General features: G+C 49.0%; 5 protein-coding genes across 5 annotated transcripts; all 5 read left to right on the top strand.

Annotated features, from left to right (window-relative positions):
• Positions 1 to 6,154: 6,154 nt before the first annotated feature.
• Pmar_PMAR024515 (hypothetical protein) lies at positions 6,155 to 6,509 on the top strand (the record flags this gene model as incomplete). Its single annotated transcript, XM_002767275.1, has 2 exons — positions 6,155 to 6,204; positions 6,410 to 6,509. 2 exons carry the CDS (start codon positions 6,155 to 6,157, stop codon positions 6,507 to 6,509), a joined length of 150 nt encoding a protein of 49 aa, XP_002767321.1.
• A 2,354-nt stretch (positions 6,510 to 8,863) lies between these two features.
• Positions 8,864 to 9,455, top strand: Pmar_PMAR024514 (hypothetical protein; the record flags this gene model as incomplete). Its single annotated transcript, XM_002767274.1, has 4 exons — positions 8,864 to 8,887; positions 9,038 to 9,187; positions 9,246 to 9,332; positions 9,432 to 9,455. 4 exons carry the CDS (start codon positions 8,864 to 8,866, stop codon positions 9,453 to 9,455), a joined length of 285 nt encoding a protein of 94 aa, XP_002767320.1.
• A 1,030-nt stretch (positions 9,456 to 10,485) lies between these two features.
• Pmar_PMAR024513 (sumo ligase, putative) lies at positions 10,486 to 14,381 on the top strand (the record flags this gene model as incomplete). Its single annotated transcript, XM_002767273.1, has 16 exons — positions 10,486 to 10,586; positions 10,629 to 10,735; positions 10,782 to 10,889; positions 10,935 to 11,056; positions 11,412 to 11,551; positions 11,606 to 11,690; positions 11,870 to 11,968; positions 12,033 to 12,110; positions 12,433 to 12,557; positions 12,601 to 12,679; positions 12,728 to 12,904; positions 12,950 to 13,081; positions 13,386 to 13,532; positions 13,584 to 13,745; positions 13,856 to 14,112; positions 14,167 to 14,381. 16 exons carry the CDS (start codon positions 10,486 to 10,488, stop codon positions 14,237 to 14,239), a joined length of 1,992 nt encoding a protein of 663 aa, XP_002767319.1. The 3' UTR covers positions 14,240 to 14,381.
• Positions 14,382 to 14,463: 82 nt separating this feature from the next.
• On the top strand, positions 14,464 to 16,296 carry Pmar_PMAR024512 (hypothetical protein; the record flags this gene model as incomplete). The annotated part of the gene is made up of 13 exons (XM_002767272.1): positions 14,464 to 14,515; positions 14,576 to 14,621; positions 14,737 to 14,823; positions 14,865 to 14,943; positions 15,069 to 15,159; positions 15,207 to 15,270; positions 15,314 to 15,417; positions 15,463 to 15,565; positions 15,612 to 15,750; positions 15,790 to 15,891; positions 15,941 to 16,040; positions 16,107 to 16,192; positions 16,228 to 16,296. The coding sequence occupies 13 exons, from the start codon at positions 14,464 to 14,466 to the stop codon at positions 16,294 to 16,296; spliced, it is 1,122 nt and encodes a 373-aa protein (XP_002767318.1).
• A 1,795-nt stretch (positions 16,297 to 18,091) lies between these two features.
• On the top strand, positions 18,092 to 19,439 carry Pmar_PMAR024511 (hypothetical protein; the record flags this gene model as incomplete). The annotated part of the gene is made up of 4 exons (XM_002767271.1): positions 18,092 to 18,264; positions 18,920 to 19,078; positions 19,121 to 19,270; positions 19,352 to 19,439. 4 exons carry the CDS (start codon positions 18,092 to 18,094, stop codon positions 19,437 to 19,439), a joined length of 570 nt encoding a protein of 189 aa, XP_002767317.1.
• Positions 19,440 to 20,464: the final 1,025 nt, after the last annotated feature.

Genomic DNA, 20,464 nt, shown 5'->3' with positions numbered 1-20,464 from the left:
GACGACGGATTGTCACGATATTGCGGGTACTTCGCTACATCAACCTGTGTGAGTTTCTTCACGCGCCACGGAAAGCCACGAGTCTGCCTCGCAGCGGGACTACAGGTCTGTGCGTCATCTCACTGCTATCAAGTTTCATAGAGGCTAGAAAACAAGATAGTCGGCTGTTCTTGAAAACGATAGTTTCAAGTGAGAGGGACTCATTGATACGATCATATTCATGACCACATACGGACAGGTAGAAGTCTTATTGCAGCTACGTCGTATTGGGTAGCATTCTGGGTAGTACTCGCGATTGGCAGGAGCGGAGATTCGAAGAGAGATGACCAATGCTTGAGGAAGTATACCTCTAGATCCAGAATCATGAATATACGCAAACACAATCAGCGTTTTAGGCATCAAAAGGTTTACGGCCTCGCCAGACGACTTGACACTGAGATGAAGGCTTTTCGGCTAGATACAGAAACAAAAAGGAGTAGAAGATTCAACTTGATGAGTGAAGACATCGAGAAATACTTTGGGTTAATGTCTACCGGTGCGATGATCTCCACGAATAGTGCGGTATAAGTACTTCAGCCTTGAACACGAGCATGGCAAACGACGACGAACGGCAAACTTTCGATAGATGGTTCTCGCGGGTCATGGCTAAGCCGTATGATAAAGAAGAGTTGAGACAACAGATTGAGTTAAGGAAAACAGAAAATCTGTTACCCGAAAAGGTGAATAAAATGTCGTATGTCGTTAACGTACGATGCGTTCAGTGTGTTGAACTTACCGAGTCTGACATGCCGAAGGTGGTACGCGGACGAGAAATCTCTAGCGTGAATGAGTTCCGGAGGTGGTGTGATTTGACATCAGAAGGTGTAGGTAGATGAACAGCAGAGGAGTGCTGATCCTAGTGTCGCATTGAGATACCAGCAGGAGATGTATGACCCGGAGCGAGAGCACAACCGGCTCCTCGTGTGAGTCATCATGACATACCTATCACCTCGCTAGTAAAGGCGGGAATACTGCGTTCTCTGGGCTATTATGTCTCAGACATACTGTGGTGCCAGAGATTGTGGGACATTACAGACATACAGACATTATGTCTAGACATACAGACATAATGTCTGTATGTCTACTTGGTGGATGAAGAATAAGTCGAGAGGCCTGATGTCAGATATGAAAATAAACGTAGAGGAATCGATGGGATGGACCAGCTGAAAGATAGAAGAGGTTCGTTGTATCAAGTATCATTGGTCGTTCTTCGTGGGGGGGGGATCTCAATGCTGCACGGTGTGGCTCGAACGGATGAATTTCATCAACATCCGGGGAGAATCTACGACAGAAAGCTCTGTCTCTCAGACCCAGAAGAGAGCTCATCGTTCTCCTCGTCAGCCCACGAGACTGGAAGTGAGGCGGGAAGCAGCTATAGTAGCGAGGAGGATGACGGGTGATTTTTTCGGACTCTAGCGTGCAATTGATATAATAAAACAATAGTAGAAGCGACTAGCACCAGAGGTCAACCCAGGTTTGTCACACTGCACTGAGAGCGCTCGGCTCGTTGAATAGTGTTGGGCTTCTAATGTCCAGCGAACGGCGATACGCACCTAGCGTGATCCTCCTATAATCCGATACGCTTTCATCGAAATGATTCGTTCGCCAGAAGGGTAAAAACGTCGAGACAAACCCTCTTGGGACTCCCGTATCGTTATCACGGTAGATTGCCGGATTGAAGCTCTCGATGAAAGCTCTAGTTAATCTATATCACGTATTTATGGAGCAATGAGAATTGTTGATAGGGTATGGTAAACGTAGCAGCTCATGCAATGAAGAAAACAGTCGAAATGATCGGGGGCGTATTCTCGCAAGTTACTACATCGCCAGTATCCCTGCACTAGTGCTGAGGGAGATCGTGATGATAGATGGTATAGGCTGTTCAAAACTTATCGCCCAAAGCTGATCTAAATCATCCAAGGTGTTTATATTTCCGCTATTGAATGGTAACGCTTGAAACGCGCCTCTGTCGACCAACGATCACTTCGAATATGATATCATAATCTATGATAACTGTGATGAAGTTGAATGTCGCCCTCCGGTCTCGTATAGGCTGTCCGGAGACTATCCGGAATCGGAGCAGAGTTGGAGCGATGAAGAGGAGACTTCTGATCACAGCAATCCCGAAGCGCCCGATCGAGCCCCGTCTCATGAGATACGCTTCAGAGGGCATGCTTGATCTCAACCATGTCACGTCGAGTTCGGGAAGGGTTCAGGATAATGCTCATGAGCTTTCTGGGAGGCACTCAGGGAAGCTTTCTTACGCACCACCGTCTTGCTTGTTCGATGACCAAGACCTTGAATCAGAATCTGGTAGAGTCAGACATGAGGAACTAGGGAGAACTGTATGAATAAAGCGAACTCCTCAAGTTGGGACAACCTCAATACGCAGAATCTCCTTGTCAAGTCTCTTGTAGTATTTCTTCTGTCATAATGACAGCTGTGAACGATCTCGATTGGATAGAGGGCGTCGAATCGTTGACGAAGCCAAGGCAGAGCTTGGCTAGGACCTTCATGACGGAGTGAACCGCCGCGCATTCGTTGTCGTACGACATCCTGAGCAGATACGGACTGATTCTCATCGATGAGTGGGTGAGGTCTGATCGTCCACTGTTCATGTGCTACGAGAGCTTCACGGCTCTCGTCGATACCTGCTTGCGTCGTCCGCGAGGACAACTCCACGAAGAGTCTCAGGAAAGTGAGAAAGACGGAGCCTTCTGGATTGGGAAAAAACCTCATCTCGCGCCGACTATTTCAGAATTCGCTGACTATACCGAGTCAGAGCATGAGCGTGCCGTCTCGCCGTCAAGATCGGCAGAGTCCGAGTCGATTCCGTCCCGTCAAGGCACTGAGAGGCTAGCGGGGACTCACTTAGTCGATTCATTGTGGAAAATATGTGTCAGTCTGGGTCGCGTGACGATTCAAGTTGTGAATTTCATAGTCGATTATGATCATTGATGATTGGCGCAAGTGAAGGGGAGCTCCCCTTGAGCCCAAGCTATTCGATCACTGGTTAGACCGTTACCTATTACGGAACACGCCTCTCTTGATTCCAGAGAAATTCTTCGATTTTACACTTATGACAATCTTGTAAATTATTGCTTCAGATGCGGCCAACGAAAGAAGCGCCCCATTATAGAAGTACGTTGATGAACTCGAACGATTTAGCCATACGGAAGTGTCCTTTCTGCGTCCTCAGCTTGCCCCATGGCGGAGCTTATGCCGCTTATAGGGCTCACGTGCATCCTACTCCCAATCAGGGATGCTCATCAGGCCGCCCAGATTGTCAAAGCGTTCGCTTTCGAGTCGAATTCACTGGAACACCAGATGAGTAAGGAAGTTTGAGGCGAAAGGTCTGCAGTCCGGTTCTAAGAGGCTTCTTGAAGTTGTTGGTGTGGCGAGAGTCATCACATGATCAGACTTTCAGGGTCCGGAAATTCGCAGGAAGAGGCCGTGATGAAGAACCTGACTGTTGAGGAATTCGATTTGTTCACCCAACAGGCGATGACGGGACTATCTAGGCTCTTGGGTGAGCATAAGAAGATGGTGTCCATCATTTTGAAATGTTCGGGCCAAGTGGTGAGGATTTGAATGCTACTTATTCAGATCACGACATCACACGAGAGGATATACAGAAAGTCATCACTGTACACGCCTCTCTTTGGCTAAGCAATATTGTTATCCTTAGTTGATCAATAACAGCTCTCCGAGCAAGGAACTCCACCAGAGAACGCTCGGAATAGGTAACACGATCGACCTTGTTGTATATATTAGCCGAGACCATGGATTGCTCGGGGATGTGACAACCTGGACAGTTGTTATAGACACCCCTCCGTGAGCTTCCCTAGCGGAGACGGGCAACTTCTTTATAGACTCGTGTTTAAGGATTCGATGCACTTGAATGACATGATGCTTCCGAAAGCACGGGAGCACATTCTTCCCCGATTTAACCTAATCTGTGGAGTGATTCACTCCGAGTGAAATGCAGCGATTCCCTGGGGCCCGCTGACAGTATCGTCATCAGCTCGTCAAGTCCGCATCACTAATGCGCACCCTCCCGGAAGCTCCCCGGGACGAGAGTCTCGTCGTTGTCAACAGGCACAATCATTCGGCGCCTCGGATCTCTGAAAGGCATCTGTAGAATGCTGATGGCCTCAGCTGCCGTTACTCCAGGAGCTCTCTACGGACGGTGAGATACCCATCAGCTCGCGCAAGTAGTCACGATTACTGCTGCTTCTTTATCGAGTAGAAACGCTGACCAATCTGCACTGGAAAAGAATGACTTGTTCGCCGGTCGATATAGGATTCTCGAAACTCTCAGTTCAGGTGGGTGTCCGATTTCATTTTTGAGCTTGGATGTGATCCGGTTGTCAGTCAGATCTCGATGGCGAGGCGGTTGGTACGTCCGAAATAGGCTTCTGTTTTCGTGCAGTGGACGAGTTACGACACGTGATTGAGTGAGGGATATGGTGGGAATCGAATCATAGCGGCATCGGCGGGGAACCGCTATCACCGTTGTGATTGTTGATGAACTCGCGCGGAACTGGCGACCTCTCAAGTCGTGTATCGTTGAGTCGAAGTTCCAGTGGCCGATATCTTTAGGGGAAACGGGGATGCAATTGCCGACGATTTGGCACTACATGTGTTCTCCTATCTCACTGGAGGCTCTGATGACCTTCGAAGGAGCTTGCAGAGAGAAGCAGTTCTATTGAAAGAGGTATGGATTCTTCTACTGATATAATCGACTTGATAGGAGCTTGATGCTCTGTATTTCAAGACCAGATTTGATGAAAATAAGTATCTCCCGTTGGAACTCAGTTGAGCCTTCGCCTGAACGGTAGCCTGATCAAAGTGTTCGACTTTGGGGAGTCTGCTGCATCATACGTCTACGAGGTGAGCTCCATACACTCAATGATTGATGCTCCTGTGAGTAGAGATCGTTTGTGCGTTGCAGGTGAGAGAGATCATCGATGGCATATCGTTGGCGGAGTATTTGAGCCAGAAGCGAGCAGTGCTAGAGGCTGAGCACTCAGTCCCATTCCAGCCCAGGTCGACTCACTGAATAAGACCGAGAAGCCGTTTCATTTCTCGAAATATCCCCCTGCTTCGTTGGATGTTCGTCATACTGTATGACTCATACACGACGCTGAAGGAGTGTTCTGAATCTGTGCTGTGATTGAAATGATGCTTGATGGTTCTGTCAGTGTGCTGCATCGAGAGCCCATACGGCTTGGGCTCACTGAGGTCCAGACAATTGACCTCCTGGTATCTGTCATGTCAATACTAGAGGAAGTAGAGAATGCGATTGGAACGGTCGATGGTAGGATCGAGAAGTCTGTACGCTGCATACGGTCTTATCACTTTACCACGATCGTCTATTGCAGTTTTTCCCTGTCCGCTGTGGCCTCCGATCAGCATGCAGAGCTCCTCTACAGTTATTTGTGGAGGAGATCGCTCGCCGAACATTGCCACTCTTTCAGGTACGGCCAAAAGGCGCATCGTTCATAGCGCGTTGGATCCCGAGGCAATATTTCTGCGCAACGGAAAGCTCGATGATATAGTTCTTATACGATGGAAGGATGCCAGATGGAGCACAGAAGATGTCGGTGGGCTTGAATGAAACAGAATTCTCATGTGCGAATTCATTCGCTGAATCTTGCTTCGACGACTTGTTTCTCTTTTATTATGCGGGCTGGAAGACTTGGGGCTCAGACATCCATCTTGGTGTGAATTCATTCCGGACTCCGATACGAATTCACATTCCTTCCAATGAAAATTTCAGAGTGAGTTGAATTTCTCTCCTGAAACTGATGCTAGGTTTCTTCTAGAGACTATCTAGGAGACCGTTTCCTTAATGAGACTCGTTGAATGAGTTGATCCGTTGTTCCAATTAGTAATTGGAACGCTGTAGTACAAGATTGTCATTGATAGGAATAGTCAGGTGCTGGGATATAAGTGGGACGCTCTCGAGTACCTGCCTAGCCGTCCATCCCCTGCATTGCAGAAGGCCACTGCAGCCGCGATCGGCAACGTCGGTATAATGCATCTGACTAAAGATGTGAGATTCAAGAGACTCACTAGGAACGAGCTCCACTGACTCTCCTGAAGAGAGTCAATGGGCTATTGGAGTCAATGGAAGACTGACTATTGGAAGAAGTTCACGCAGTATTTTTCAGTGTGGGAAAATATGGATGCATGGTCAACTACATGTGTTGGTGACAATATGATAATTCTGAGGAAATTTCGAAAAATCCTCATTGTTTTCTGTATACTTCTACCCGAATTTGTATAATTAGTGAGGAAACTCCTGAGCTTAGTTGAGGAAAGCGAACATATAGTTCAACACTAATAATATTTTCTATCAGGTGAGGTACACTTGCCCGGACATCTCGCGAACCGAGATGGCTGGTGAACAAGAAAATGAGCCTACTTGGGCCTGGGATTTGTACAGCCTGGGATGCATTGCGTGAGCACTCGGGGATTCGGGGTCGATTTCTATGTCGCAGATACTTATTGGTTAATCATCAGGTTCGAGTGTGTATGCCTACTCCCGCCATTCGTCGGAGTAGAGCGACACATGCTTTCTTCTAGCGCATCAATGACAGAGGAGAGTCCCGCATCGGTCAAGGCAGACAGTCGGGCGCCATTTCCGTGGGGTCACCAGGAGTACTGCTCGCAAACGATAAGGGGACAATTTGATGCTAGTGCTGAGTGAGTAGTTCGATTATTCTTGGGCACGGCTAAACTGGCAGCTGGTGCCGGTTTTAGGTTGCAAGGGCTTTCGGAGTCCCATAGGAGATGGATCGCTGAGGAGCATAATCGATGGCGGCCGGCTGACCTACGTCCTGTGACTGTGGTGTCAGATGATCTCATCGATATCATTGAAAAGATGCTTTCAAAGCCAACTGCGAAGCGGTAACCTCGTACGCCTTCTGGTTCTTGCATGTGGCTATTCCGAGCCTGACTATAAGTTGGGCGTTGGCAACCAAATCGAACTTGTCGAAGGAGTTTCCCGACATTGTCGGGCCGACAATCGTTGTATCACGAAGACGTTGAAAATGTCTCTCTCTTCAGTTTAGCCAATACCCCACACGGTCTGGCCGATGACGGCTCAGAAGAGAAACCGCAGGACAGTAGGCTTCTCTAAGGAAGTGCATGGATCTTTGATAGCATAAGATCGTCCTACTCAGGCGAGTTCACATATGCGAGCATAATCATGCAGCTACGGTTACTGAAGGATCAGCTCGAGGAGTTGCCGAGTGCCCTTAGAGAAGGAATATCAACCTCGACCGCAGTGGGAGTAACGCGATTCGATACCACCCATCGGAAGAGCTCTCAACTTTCAGGATCCCTCATCGACCGAAGTGAAAACGAACCTACCTGTTGGGTTGGACCTCAGAGGCGCACGATTGTCGCCCTTTACATGCAGGTGGGCCCACGCGCTCAGCTGACTTGTAATCGAAACCTCGAGATTTCAGATATCTCCTGAAATTTGTGACCCTCCTCGATAATCCTACGGTTCGTATCAGTGGAGGAGAGATACCGCTCCACCCCCTACTCCAGGGAATCACCAGTCTTAGATTGAACGATAGGCAACTCTGCAGTCTAGATGTGAGATTGGATATTGAATATCCATAGTGACAGTGCCACTAGGATGATGATACTATGATGGTGATATCAGAAACAGGCTCATGCTGTTATAGTTTTACTATCATAGCATAAGCCTCTTTCTCGTGTTAGATGGTAGATCGATTGTGATACGTCCCCGAGCAGATACTTATACTCGCAGTATGTTTGAGTGCGTATTCGCGTTCTGCATTGGAGCACATAGATTTATCTGATAATATGATCGCATTTGCATCGCCCACCTCTTCTGCTTCTGGTGTTCGTCCGTACGACCTCGCAGGCCTCTCGAGTTTCATCAAGGTGAGCAACGGACTGTTCGGAGAGTGATAGGAGACTTTCAATTCGAAACTTATAATTACTCCCATACAACTATCTGTGAATGCCGTGGACTGAGATCAGCGAAATTCGTATAGGATACTGACTCTGAGTCTGTCGAGATTTCCTCCTTTGTGTTAGCCACTCGCAGCAATGCCATTGATCTCATTCGATCTATCTGGGAATTCAATCGGACCAGAGGGAGGAGAACTGATATGCGATGCGCTAGCGCACTGCACGAATCTGCGAACCCTCAGGTTAGTCTGGGGGCTGTGTCCTCAGCAGCTTTCTCCATTGGTGAGTTCCACCGATCATCATCGCGTTTCAGACTCTCTAGATGTGAGATCCTACAGAGAGGAGCGATAGCATTAGGCAAGGCTTTACCCAACTGGCCACACATACAGACATTGGACATCCCTCACAACTATATCGGTAGGATGATTCTATTAGGGTCTTCCTCTGGGTCTACCGATGGTCCGGTGAAATGCTAAGATAGCTTCTCTCCCCTCGCTAGTGTTCGATAGTCTGGCTGATATGAATGATCAGGCGACGAAGGCGCTGCAGCTATTGCGAAAACATTGGCTGAAGCAGAGCCCGGGCAGCCATGCGGGTCTCTTGTCGATCTCGTGCTCTTTTCAAACTCAATCGGCGCCGACGGAGGGTGAGTCTCGCTCACAAGATGTCGTCGAGTCTTAGCTTGAGTTCTCATCCGATTCGCTATGCAATGTCGTTACATAGGGAATTAAATGAGAGTCTAACGGAAGATCTTTCGAGCCAGATATAGATATATCAAAGGACGAGTCGCCCAACTCAGAGATGTTTTATTCTTAGTCGATCCCTCGTCGTGGCTTGCGACAGTAATTTCACTCTGCTACGCTTATCCATGAACCAGAACCCCATCCCAGATGTGAGTTATCGATTGACGCATTATGTTGATAATCATTAGTTAATTGAACCGTACCATGTCGTGGCGTGGTACTACTCCGCTCTTGGCCTGCAGGGAGCTCCTTGATTTCAGGAAAAAGCTCTTTAGAAATTACTTTCCTCAGTCGATCAGGTTGAGCGGCAGGCCCTTGAGCATGCGATCAACTTCAACAACGAGTTCGGAAAGTTGATAGAGAGCAACGTCCGGTTTGAAGAGTTTGGTTGCAGTCTGATGGCCGAGACTTTGCAAAAGTGGGCCGCACGAGATCCTCAGGTGTCTGCGGTGAGTGTGTCGTTGTTAACGGGATCTCCTATTAGTAGAGTTTTTCGTCTGTTGGCAGAGATTGAAGCGGAGACTTGCAAAACCGCGGTGCCCGCTGGAAATGGAGGTAGCCGTGATGATGTCACGGGGTGGAGGCTCCCAGAAGGTGGGAGGTCCGAAGGGTCAGCTCGTGCCCGTGAAATAGACTTGTTAACGATGGATTTCATAGTGTGGAATCCATACGTGTGGAGTTCCGATTCTTCAGGTCGAGTGCACTCCCACTGAGTAAATAGATGGCTCATTTGAGAGAGGTCACCATGGATGATTGAATTCCGCGCTGATGCGCATGTTCGGGAGGAGTCGTAAACCTAATGAGGTGTTGTGTTGAGTAGCGCGAACTCGATCCGAGTGCTGCATCTCAAGTATGGTCGGAAATCTTTGATCTTCACGATTACCTTTTTTGTCGCAAGGGTGGCCCTTGCATAGTTCGAACCATCCGACTACAAAACCCTCCAGAATGCGGCAGTTTTCTACCACTCACGTGGTCAATATTTATCGCTTCCATCGGCACAGTAGCATGAGTCACGCTGAACCGTTTATCCTACAAGTACAACTCGAGTATTTTCTACAAGATGCATCCACATCTAAGAACATTGCTGTGTTCGGCCTCTAGCTCCTCTGTCCGTCCATAATAGCGTCGAGAGTAGAGAAACACTTCCGAAGAAAATGCAAATCGCGTGAGAATCACAACAGTTAGTACTAGTAGCAGTAAGGTAAAAGAAGGCAGACTACACAGGTGTTTAATATAGATTGATTTCGGGGAGGTATGGTATGAGGTGTCCCGCTAGTTAGTCAATATAAAGAGTATATGTAAAATTTTTAGTGGGATTCCGGTACACTCTCAACGCAGTTGTACAGACATTACGTCAAAATACGTCACAAAAGTATTTAGTGGGAGCAACATGAAAGGAGCATAGATTGCCTTCGTCAAAACTGGACAGCATTCACCGGCGTGCGGTATAAACTGAAAATTGAGGAGATGCAAGTTGCCTTAGAAATCCAAGATTCTGAAAATTCCATTGTCGAGGCCGCAGGGTCGCTCAGCCGAGTCTGGTAATGGAGAAACCAGTACGGCATATTACGTGTCGTATCATAGCGGCAGCTCACCAGTGGTTGTTATAATCGGCAGTCTGCTCGTTCCTGAGGTGGGGTCAGTGGTCGTTCTCGGGAGACGCAACGTTCGTTACGAATTATCAGGCGCGCGGTAGAAACGTATTGATGTCTCTGATGGAGTTCCTTCCTCCTCTTTTTCTCTGTGTATGTCCTCTGCAGGGGGACAGTCACCCATCTCGCCGGTCACCGCAGCCCACGAACGGTGGTTCGGCAAGTGTACTATAGACCAATTAAAGGACATTGCCCGGTACTACTACTTTGCCTCGGTGGGCTGCATGCACTCTACTAGGCACTTTCGGCTACGGGTAGGAGGTAGAAAGCAAGAGCTGATAGACCGCCTTGTCAAATATGTTATAGAGAATCCACATGCTTGGCAGGAGCTCCAACGTACAGGGGGTGAGTGTTTGGGGAGAGCCTGTAGACGGGCAGACGGTTGTTGTAGGTAATTCAGTGTTCGGTCGGGCGCAAGGGGACTACTATGGCGAGTCGAGTGCCGTTAGGGGGGATATGTACTTTAGTCATGCTGAGAATGCGGCTAGGACATTTGGGGGTAGTAAGTGAGATGGGAGTAGACATTCATATCAATTTGCTGCAGCGACTCCGTCCTCGGGCACGACAAATAGAAGTGGCGGGCTCCCTGGGCACATGGTGAAGGACCCCGACTTGGAAGAAGTGTTTGAAGCGATGGATCCTTTTTGGGAGGCAGCACCTCCAGCGGTAGTATCGGCAAGGGAGGGCGTCACCTATGATCTAGTTGCTGGTGTTGTGACTTTCATCGCCTATGCGGTTTTGAGATGTGGGTTTTTTTGGGTAGAAGTTGTACATTTTTTTGAAATTTTCGGAGCCTGCTGTGTGCGAAAGAAATCATTGAGGACGATGGAGCTCCAATTGTCCATACCGTAAATTGGTCGGATTAGTAGAGTCGTCTCAAACGGTATTGTATACCATTTTGGTGTTGAAAGTGAGGACAGTCCTCAGTGAATGTTATCATTATCGTGCTTGTTGCGAACGAAAGTGATTGACACAGCTTAGGAAGGTAGAGGTAGAAGGCCCCATGTTGCGGTTTGGTCAGGTCAATAGTCGGGCGGTGTTGGGGATGTGGAGGCTGAGTTATGGGAAGTTCTTTGCCGAGCTTAACGCTAAGCATGTGAAGGAATGGCGACGACAAGGGGCGCGGGTGTTCGCCCGGATGATACGCTGTCCTGCGAGGAGGTGGGCGCGGGTTCGATTCCCGGTTGGGGCATTTATTGGAGTTGTTGTTATCAGCCGCATGAAGCTGTCGAGTGAGCGAATAACGCACCAGTGGCCGTATACTCTAGAAGTGCGGATTAATAATAGTGAGGCAGTGAAGGTGAGGGGGAATCTTAGGTTCGAGTTGGCAAGATACGGATGAGGCCCCATTACGCGACATCTAAAAACCACAATTCTTAGATAGTTTTTTCTCAACTACATCGAATTTTGAGCTGATTTCTTCACCAAACATCTTAGATATTTTCTCATATCAAAATCTTGGACTGCCGTTTTGTGTAGATCGACCCTCCGAAGCACCTCAAAGTGCGCAGGGATGAGCCTATTGACATCACCGCCTGCCTCAGCTCGCACGAGGAGGTGAATAGAATAGTGGTAGGGGTATCGTGTCGAATTGGGACGATTGCGATGATGATTATAGGTGTCATCGACGCCCTCACCGAAGGGCGGTAGTAAACCCGAGGAGTTCGTTCTGGCGTTCGTACTTTGTATTAGACGAACCGCTGAGGACCTAGTGAAGTCGGTAAGTGCATTTCGATGGGCTGAGCTAGGGTTAGGGAGGGGGTACCGTAGCGAAAGTGTGGGGAGATTTGGTAGTGATATCGATGTTGGAATATATGTTTGGTTCACTCAGCTGAGATGAGGAGCTCTCTCACTATATTATGGGAATTTACCCAAGACAGGAGGAATTTCCCGAAATTTCCGTATTCCTACCGACATGTGTACTTGCTCATGTGCTTATCTTCCTACACTGAGGGGTACGCATCTGTCGGCTGAGAATTGTGATTCATACAGTGCAGTGATATCGAGATCGATTTGGAATCGAGGGATTTTTTCCTTCCCAGGTGCCAATCCTGAGCAGTGTAGAGTGCCGGGAGAGGATCAGGCGAGTTCTAAATAGGGAGGGTCTGCATGATGACGAGGATGTGGAGATAGAGGGGAGTAAGGAGGAGAAGGAGGGCAACACTAGGTGGGAGTTTAATGCACACATATGGTGGTATTAGTAGTGCTAGGGTGTTGCCTTTGACGTGTCCATTGTCGATGTGCCCGATGGTAGCACCGGCTAGAGGGAAGCTGTGCACGCATATGCAGGTGAGGAGGAATTGCCGAGGAAGGTTTTGGAAGTGTTTGGGTTCTCAGTGTTTTGATTTGGAGATGTTTATTGGAACTCAACCGAAGATGTCGGCATTTAACAACCGGTGGAAGTGCGGTGTGTGTTCTCGTGTGGTGAGGCCAGAGGACTTGGTCGTGGATGGTTTTGTGTTGGAGGTCATCAAGGCGACTTCGGATGCATCTGGACGGCCGACCTGTGATTCGGTAAGAGAGGGATGTGCTGGAGAAAGTGGGGGAGAGCGGGCGCAGGTCCATCTTGATAAGAGGACGCTGGATTGGTCGGTGGATCCATCGGACTATGCATCGGGTAGTGGGGAGGAGAGTGAGGGAGAGGGCGCAGGAGGAGGAGGAGGACTATCTAATACGAAGGAAGAGGAAGAGGTGGGCTGCTGGTCGACGCTGTGGTGTACTTTTTATGGGGCGCATCGGACTTCGCATGAACTTGTTCGGTAGTTGGGCTCAAGGGCTCATCTTGATTGAAGAAATAACGTTCTCTTGGGTTTGATAATAATGATAAAATGTTAATAATGCAATGAAATTTACATAGAAAATTGATTGTTAAGATCATGTGGAAAATTCAAAATAGGTTCCTGGTTGATTCTCTGGTTCGGCTTAGAATTGTTTTTTGAGTGACCGGGATAGCGTCTGATAAAAGCGTTTGAAGGGGTTTCATTGTGGAACTTAGGAAACCTCGACGACCGTGCCTGCCGAGAGTCATGGGTCGTCATCGCACCGTCCACGAGAGAGGGTCATGGTGGATTTGATGGGAAGTTCCTCCTCCTCTTCCTCGAGCGACGATGAGGCTCCCTTGTTGCCAAAGCCGCGATATCCGGTGAGAATCTCTGTTGGTGGTGGTGAGGTAGAGAATAGGGCCGTCATGTAGTTACTGTCGGACTCGTATCGAGCTCCTATTGGTGGAGTGATGCAGCATGGGTCGCCACCTTCGGTTGAAGATATCATTGCTAGTCGTTTGAAAGAAGGCAGTGGGGGACCGTCCTCGTCTTCGACCTCTGCCTCGTTGGGAAAGGACTGGTATATGGAAGAGGTAGTAGTAGTAGTAGTAGTAGTAGTAGTAGTAGTAGTAGTAGTAGTAGTAGTAGTAGTAGTAGTAGCGGTCTTATAGCAGTAGAGAATGTATCTCATTGTTTTATGTAGTATCCTATTATCCCTCCAACTACAGCGAACGGCGTGCCGCCCCCCTCTGGGATGATGGATGGTCATCGTTATCTGTCTAGTGGAGTGTTGCCGTCCTCAAGGAGAGGGGACCAGCAACAGTATAGCGAAGCGTTGCTGAGGCAAGCGTATAGGCCTTATGAGGAGAGGGAGAGGGATCGGAGTAGGAAGAGGAGGTTGAGGCTGGCCGAGATGGATGAAGACAGCAAGAAATCGAGACGAAGGAAGCGTCATGCACGGTAGGATGAGGGCGGCTGATGCAATGGTGGAGTGGTATTGCTTTCCTCATGTAGGGGTGTGGTACCTCGAGGGCCTATTGGTAAGGTCCTTGAGGGGGGACTCATTGACCTGTGCGATAGTGACTGAGGAGGAGGAGGAGGTTCGTGTTGCGAATCTTGCTCACTTGCATTTCCTCAACGGTCGTAGGAAGTCGTTGGAATATTGTGCAGTGGAAACTATTTGTATTATTGGAAGTTCAATAGGCGGTAACGCCAGGTACGTAAGCTCTGAGGCTTCTAAGGGAGTTATGTGTTTGCGTTGAGGAAATGCAAGATAGCAAGAGGGCCTGTTAGTTGATGTGGTTGTCACATATGCCTTCTGTTTCTTATGAACACGGCAAGAGAAGAGAGAAGAGCTCGGCACGTAGTGAGGTCCCGGGTTCGATCCTCGGTAGCGTCATTTTTTTCATATAGGTGGTGTTAGGGACGGTGATAAAAGGCAAGGCCGCAAGGTTTGGTCGAAAAATGAGGTGACGTGTGATGGTGTAGTCTTTGCTTGGTTGTCTGATGGTGGTCGTTGTGTGAGCGATAGAGGTGTACTATTTTGAATAGAAGGTTGAGGCCGCATGAGGTTGGGGTGGGTAGGTTCGACCAGCTCGAGCATATGGTCCAGGGCCGAGCCCTAGGGCTGTTGCATCGGAAGGAAGGGGGAAAGGGAAAGGGGGTCGTTGGGTGGTGGAGGGATTGAACCTCTTGGGGGAAGTGATGATCAGTGATAATCTTGGGGCTTCAACGGAGGATGATGGAGTGGAGGCTGATCGGTTGGAGAAGATCAGAATAGGAAGACAGAAGGTAGCGGACGCCCCTACGATTTGGAAGAGGAATGGTATGGGGAATAATTTTAAATGAAGGGGGAAATTGTTGATGTTGTTGTATTTTGTGTGATGCAGGGATCGAACCTGCGTCCTTCTCGGTAGGTCCTGCGAGGATTGCTGATGAGCAATAATAGTTGGATTAACGAGCAGGTCGTGTCTACTTCGGCGACTAGTAAAACGCGTGACATCTCCGGTAGAGAGGGGGGAGCGGTTTTCTCATTTTTGATTGCTGTTCTGCAGCGCCTGAAAACCAATTCGGTGAGGCCCGACAGAATATCAGTCCATCGAAAGTCGTTGAGGCGAGGTGAATGGTGGCGGTAGTGTTTAGTGGGCACGAGCATTTACAGGCATGCGGTGATTTCGGTTGAATATGGCGGAGCGACGGGGTTGATGACCAGACCGTTGTTGGCGAGGGGGAAGGGCGTTGGGGAGGTGATGTCGCCTGTCAGTGGTGAGTTGATGCTGTTGGTGTTTATGTGGAAGGGTGGTGTGTTAGGGCGTTCGGTGGAGGTGTCGAAATCGGGAGGGGAGGGGAATCGGTATGTGAAGTATTGGCAGGGGGCAGTAGCAGGGGACACAGCTCTGCATATGTGTGTGAGGTGGGGACACTGGGAAGTTGGGGAAGGAGTGGTATGGCTTTGGCAGGGTTCGAGATCGTTTGTTGATCGCGATGTTGTTATTGATGGGCGCGGATGTGGAGGCTAGAAATGCTGAGGGAATCACTCCTGAGAAGGCGATGAGATTCAACCCGGGAGGAGGAGTAGCAATGAGGATGGACCTGTTGGTAGGGCCGAGGGCAGTTGGGAGTAGTAGTGGTCATCAGGACCCTCGCATCGGTGGCAGAGGGTATTTGGAAGGGCTTTATGGTAGAGTGGTGAAGCCAGGTGGTGCCCGTGTTGGCGAGGGAGATGACAAGGCGGTGTTGGTAGGAGTATTGGGGGCGGTGTTGGATGGTATGAGGATGTTGGTGACAGGGTAACGACTATTTTGGTAGAGTGGCCGCTGCTGAGGCACAGTTGAAGTCGGTGATAGCTGAAGGGACGTTGTGGCAAGAGGAAGTGTTGATGTCGATACGTGAGGAGGAGGAAGAGCTGGGCTGATGCTGCTTCGCTCCGCCCTTTTTGTATTGCTGCTCTTTAGAACGGTTTAGTGCGTATAGGAAGCCACCACATGATGGTGTACAGCTGGAGATCGCTGGAGATGTCATAGCTTCCCTTTGTCGGCAGGTAGTAGTGAAATGTTACTCACTAGGTCTTTTTAGGGTGGAGCTCGTTCAGTGCGCATCTTCTGGTGGGGATTTGGGGATGTGATGATCGTTGTGGTGATGTGATAAGCAAAATTGATTTTCAATTGCGTTCGTCATGGTCATTTGGTAGTCCTAGATCTGGACTCGCGCACCAAGCTTCGCCCTGGGATAGGTCCCCGGTTCGATCCCCGGGTTGTACATTTTTCCGTCAAGAACTGTTCTCGCATAAATTTCTTGAAGGGTACTCGAGTTTTTCGATTCTTGTGTGAACCTCGGATGATAGAGGGCTCGTTTGGTCGATCTTGTGCCCTCGGATACTTGGGGATAGAGCGGATGCTCGCGCGCACGTACGATCGTATGTACATTCGTACACAGCGCGATACCGTGCTGGTTGTTGCAGTATATGCTCCGCTCGCTCCGGAAGTATTGTGTTTGCCAGGATGCAATAGAGAAGGTGCTATCCTCTGACGGGGTCCGCTTTAAGTGGTTGGTGCTGGCGAGTGAGGCGATGTCGTCTCGGTCGAGGGTGGTGTCTGGTCGCCGCCAAAGAGAGGAGGAGCAGAAGCAGTCTGCTGCTAATGCTTGGACGGAGAGTAGAGTGTGGATGGGAAAGTATTAGTGTTGGAATACATCTTGGCTTTGGTCAGCTCAGCTCAGGAGTTTCCCCACTTATTATAGGTGTTGATATTCATTCGGGTAGAAGTGCTCAGAAACTAGCAAGAATTTCCCAAAATTTTCATTTTGTCACCGACACATGTAGGTGACCATGTGCAGATTTTCCCACCCTGATAATGGGTTGGTGCTGTTGGGGTCGAGGGGGGTTTCGGTAGGTACGAGGAGTTGTATATTGGTGGGCCCTCGAGGCTTTTGAGTTTGCCGGAAGCGGCTGAACAGTTGTCAGCAGCGGAGCGAAGCGGTGGGCTTGCGGTGTTGTTGAGAGGACAGTCCCGGGAGGGAGGGGACCCTGGGGGGCCAATGAGCTACCCGACGCAGAGGTTCTTGAAGGTGTTGTTTGAGGAGGAGAGGAGAGGTAGAGGGCGACATGGTGTGGGTGAGGATGAGGTGCTACCCATTGAAGGGGAGATACTCCGGTACAGAGGCATACGGTTTGGCGGGGCCAGGACGTAAGCAGTCTCTGCTGCTACTGGTGCTGCCAGTCAGGACGCTGGGCTCAGGACTGTGTTCCATTCGCCGAACTTTGAGATCGTGAATGGTGACACGCTACTGCATGTTGCTATAAGGATGAGGAACCTCTACTTGGTTCGGTGAGAGGTGGGTGGACTTGGACTCGACAGCGATAGCGGGCAGATTCCTTTTGGCGTGTGCGGCCGCAGGAGGGGAGAAACGGTCGGTTATGAAGGAGAAGAATGGGGAGGTAGTAGTTGAGGAAATGCAAGTGGTTGCAAGAATGCAAGATTTGTCATACAGGGCGTTACATGTAGTAAGTTGTCGGAAGAGTTGGGGCTTGGCACTTTGGGGGGTCTGTGCCCGAAGATGAGCAAGGCGCGGGGGAATGGGAGAGGAAGGGCCTTGCTGGATTTCATACTGAGTAGAGTGGAAGCTGATTTCGATTTTGGGTAGTGGTGAAAATTTTAGGTATATTTTTGTTCAAGAAGCCGGAAGGGAAGAAGAGTGGAAAGTTGTCGAAGTTTCTCGGACTTAAAAAAAGATACGGAACGTATAAGTAGGTGGAAATGGTTGTTGTTGGTGGGGAGTAGTAGAGGAGTTTCTTAGAGTAAAGAAGAGAAAATGAATGAAGCATGTGGTTTAGATGTTCAGAGGCTTTGCAGTGTTGTGTGATGGGAGAGGTCTAGGGTTCGAATCCCGGTGACAGCAATTTTTATATTTTTTTCTATCCCCTTTCTTGAGCCCCTTGGGAATGTTGGAAGCCCTTGCGCGGCCGGGAAGCATCGGAGTGGTCCTCCTCCTTGTGGCATGCGTGGCTATCAATTTGGGCATGATATTGCAGAAGTTGGCAACGGTGAAGTGTGGGATGGGTGGTAGGGGCTTTTGGGCGACATGTGGTTTTAGTGTGGACTACCTCACTAACGGGTAATACTAAAGTTCGGGTTAGGACTGTTGATCAGTTTATGGGGGGACCGGTGTGGTAGAATATGGACATGGCTCGGCACATGTGTTGGTGACAATATTGAGGCTGAGGAAATTTTAGAACAATACTCATATATTCTGCCAATTCGTATGTAAACTCCAATGATAGGTGAGGAAGGTATTGAGCTCAGCTGAGGGAGGCGAACATTTTTTGCAGCACTGGTTTATGGAGGGCAGTGTGGTGGGATAGATGAATTTAGTTTATTTCGCGCGTTGGAAATTTCTGGAAAGTCTTTTTGATTTTTTGTGTACTTCCACCGCAAAGGTGTGGGTGAATTTATATTATTAGTGGCGAAATTCCTGAGCATACACTCCAGCACTGGTAGTAGACTGTTGGTTGGTGAGGGTACTGCGTTGTCGTTGTGAATATTACGTATGTGAAGATTTAGCTGCGGTATTTTTCAGTGTGGAAAAATATGCACATGGTTGAAGTACATGTGTTGGTGATGACATAAAAATTTTAAGTGAATTTACGGAGATTTTGGTTAGTTTCCGTATACTTCTACCCGAATTCGTGTGGAAACTTCTATGATTAGTGAGGAAACTTCTGAGATTAGCTGAGGAAAGCGAGCATGTACTCTAATACTGGTGATTTTAGGTATCTCTGGTCGGGCCTGGTTCTATACAGTGTTGGCCAATATGGCTGCTTACATGCTCTAGCGATGGCGCCTCATTTTACATATGCTTTTCTCAACGCTATCATAATCATCAGTAACTCTTTCCTAGCACCGTGGTTACTTGGGGAGAAGCACAGAGGGTAGTATATGGGCTTACGTGTTGGAGGTAGGCGGTCCCTCAGGTGGTCGATGCAGTGTGCGTGGCTGATGGCTGCTGGCTCTACCGCAGTTCTGATGGCGGATGGCTCGACGCTGATTATGCTACTGGTGGACGGCAGCGGTGGTACTGTGAAGGGGGATGCATGGAGGAAAGAGGCGGAGTTGGAGTCCCAGTAGGCCTGTGCTTCGCTGTGTGTGGGTGATGGGGGAGTTGTTCAGTTTTGCCCAGCGGCCGTTTTTGGTGTTGATAGCAGTAATAGTGGTGGGGGTGTTGGCGGCAGCGGTGGTGAAAATGTGAGTAGCAAGGAGAAACCAGATAGGGAGATGAGCATGCGTTGTTAGCCTGTCGGTGACGTCGTCACGTATGCACTGGGTGAAACATACGGGTGTGGACATACTGCTGTTCGCGGTCCCTGCGGCAATGCTCACCTCGTTGGCACTACTGTTTGTGAGGTGATGGCAAGTTTTGGGCCTGATCTGAATCTTCCTGACTGGACCTGTGTAGATCTGTAGTGCATCTTGCATTGAACTCGCTATCGCATCCGGAAGCAGTGTGGTTTCTGACGAAACCCCAGTGGGAGATAATAGCGGTTGGGGCCACTGCGGAGGCGGGAGGGCTCTTCTTGCTCAATCTAGGGCTGATAAGATTCAATGTAAGGGTCTTCTGGGAGGGCTTGGGCTACTCATGTTGTCAGACACTATGGTTTTTACCAGTGTACTATTCGATAGCAGCGGTGATACAAGCTGTAGTGGCTGGTGTTTACTTTGAGGGTAAGGGCGTGTGGTGGGCGTACTGGTAGTAGTAATACTGTTGTTGTCAGAGTTTCACCATCTAGGGCTGCGAGGAGGGGTGCTGGTGGGCACTGGAGTGGCGGTGAACGTAGTGGCAGTGTGGATGTTGCTGAGGACGGTCGATGACGAGGAGGAGGAGGAAGGGCCTCGAAGTAGGGTGCGCCTCTCGACTCGGCTGCCGGAGCTGTATATGGAGGATGAGGAGGGAGGAGGAGCCAATCGGTGGCCAGCTAATACCTCTGATCTGACGGGTAGGGTCAACCGTGAATTGATTATAATGGGCTTCGAAATGCAGCAGGCTTGTGAGATGGGGAATGGACTATATTTTGCTGTAGAAAGCGTCGATATTTTTGGATCGTTTATTTTGTATCTCTGGTGAGTAGTAGTAGTAGTAGTAGTAGTAGTAGTAGTAGTAGTAGTAGTAGTAGTAGTAGTTGTTGTTGTTGTTGTTGTTGTTGTTGCTGTTGTTGTTGTTGTTGTTGTTGTTGTTGTTGTTGTTGTAGAATTCCCATTTTTTCTATACTATGTTGTTGTGATCCTTCGTTTCGTTGATCAGCGGCTTCCCTGTCAAGCTG

The sequence above is a fragment of the Perkinsus marinus genome, assembly GCF_000006405.1.
Source record: "Perkinsus marinus ATCC 50983 genomic scaffold scf_1104296970858, whole genome shotgun sequence".
NCBI lineage: Eukaryota > Perkinsozoa > Perkinsida > Perkinsidae > Perkinsus > Perkinsus marinus.
This window is presented reverse-complemented; position numbering and strand designations above follow the sequence as displayed.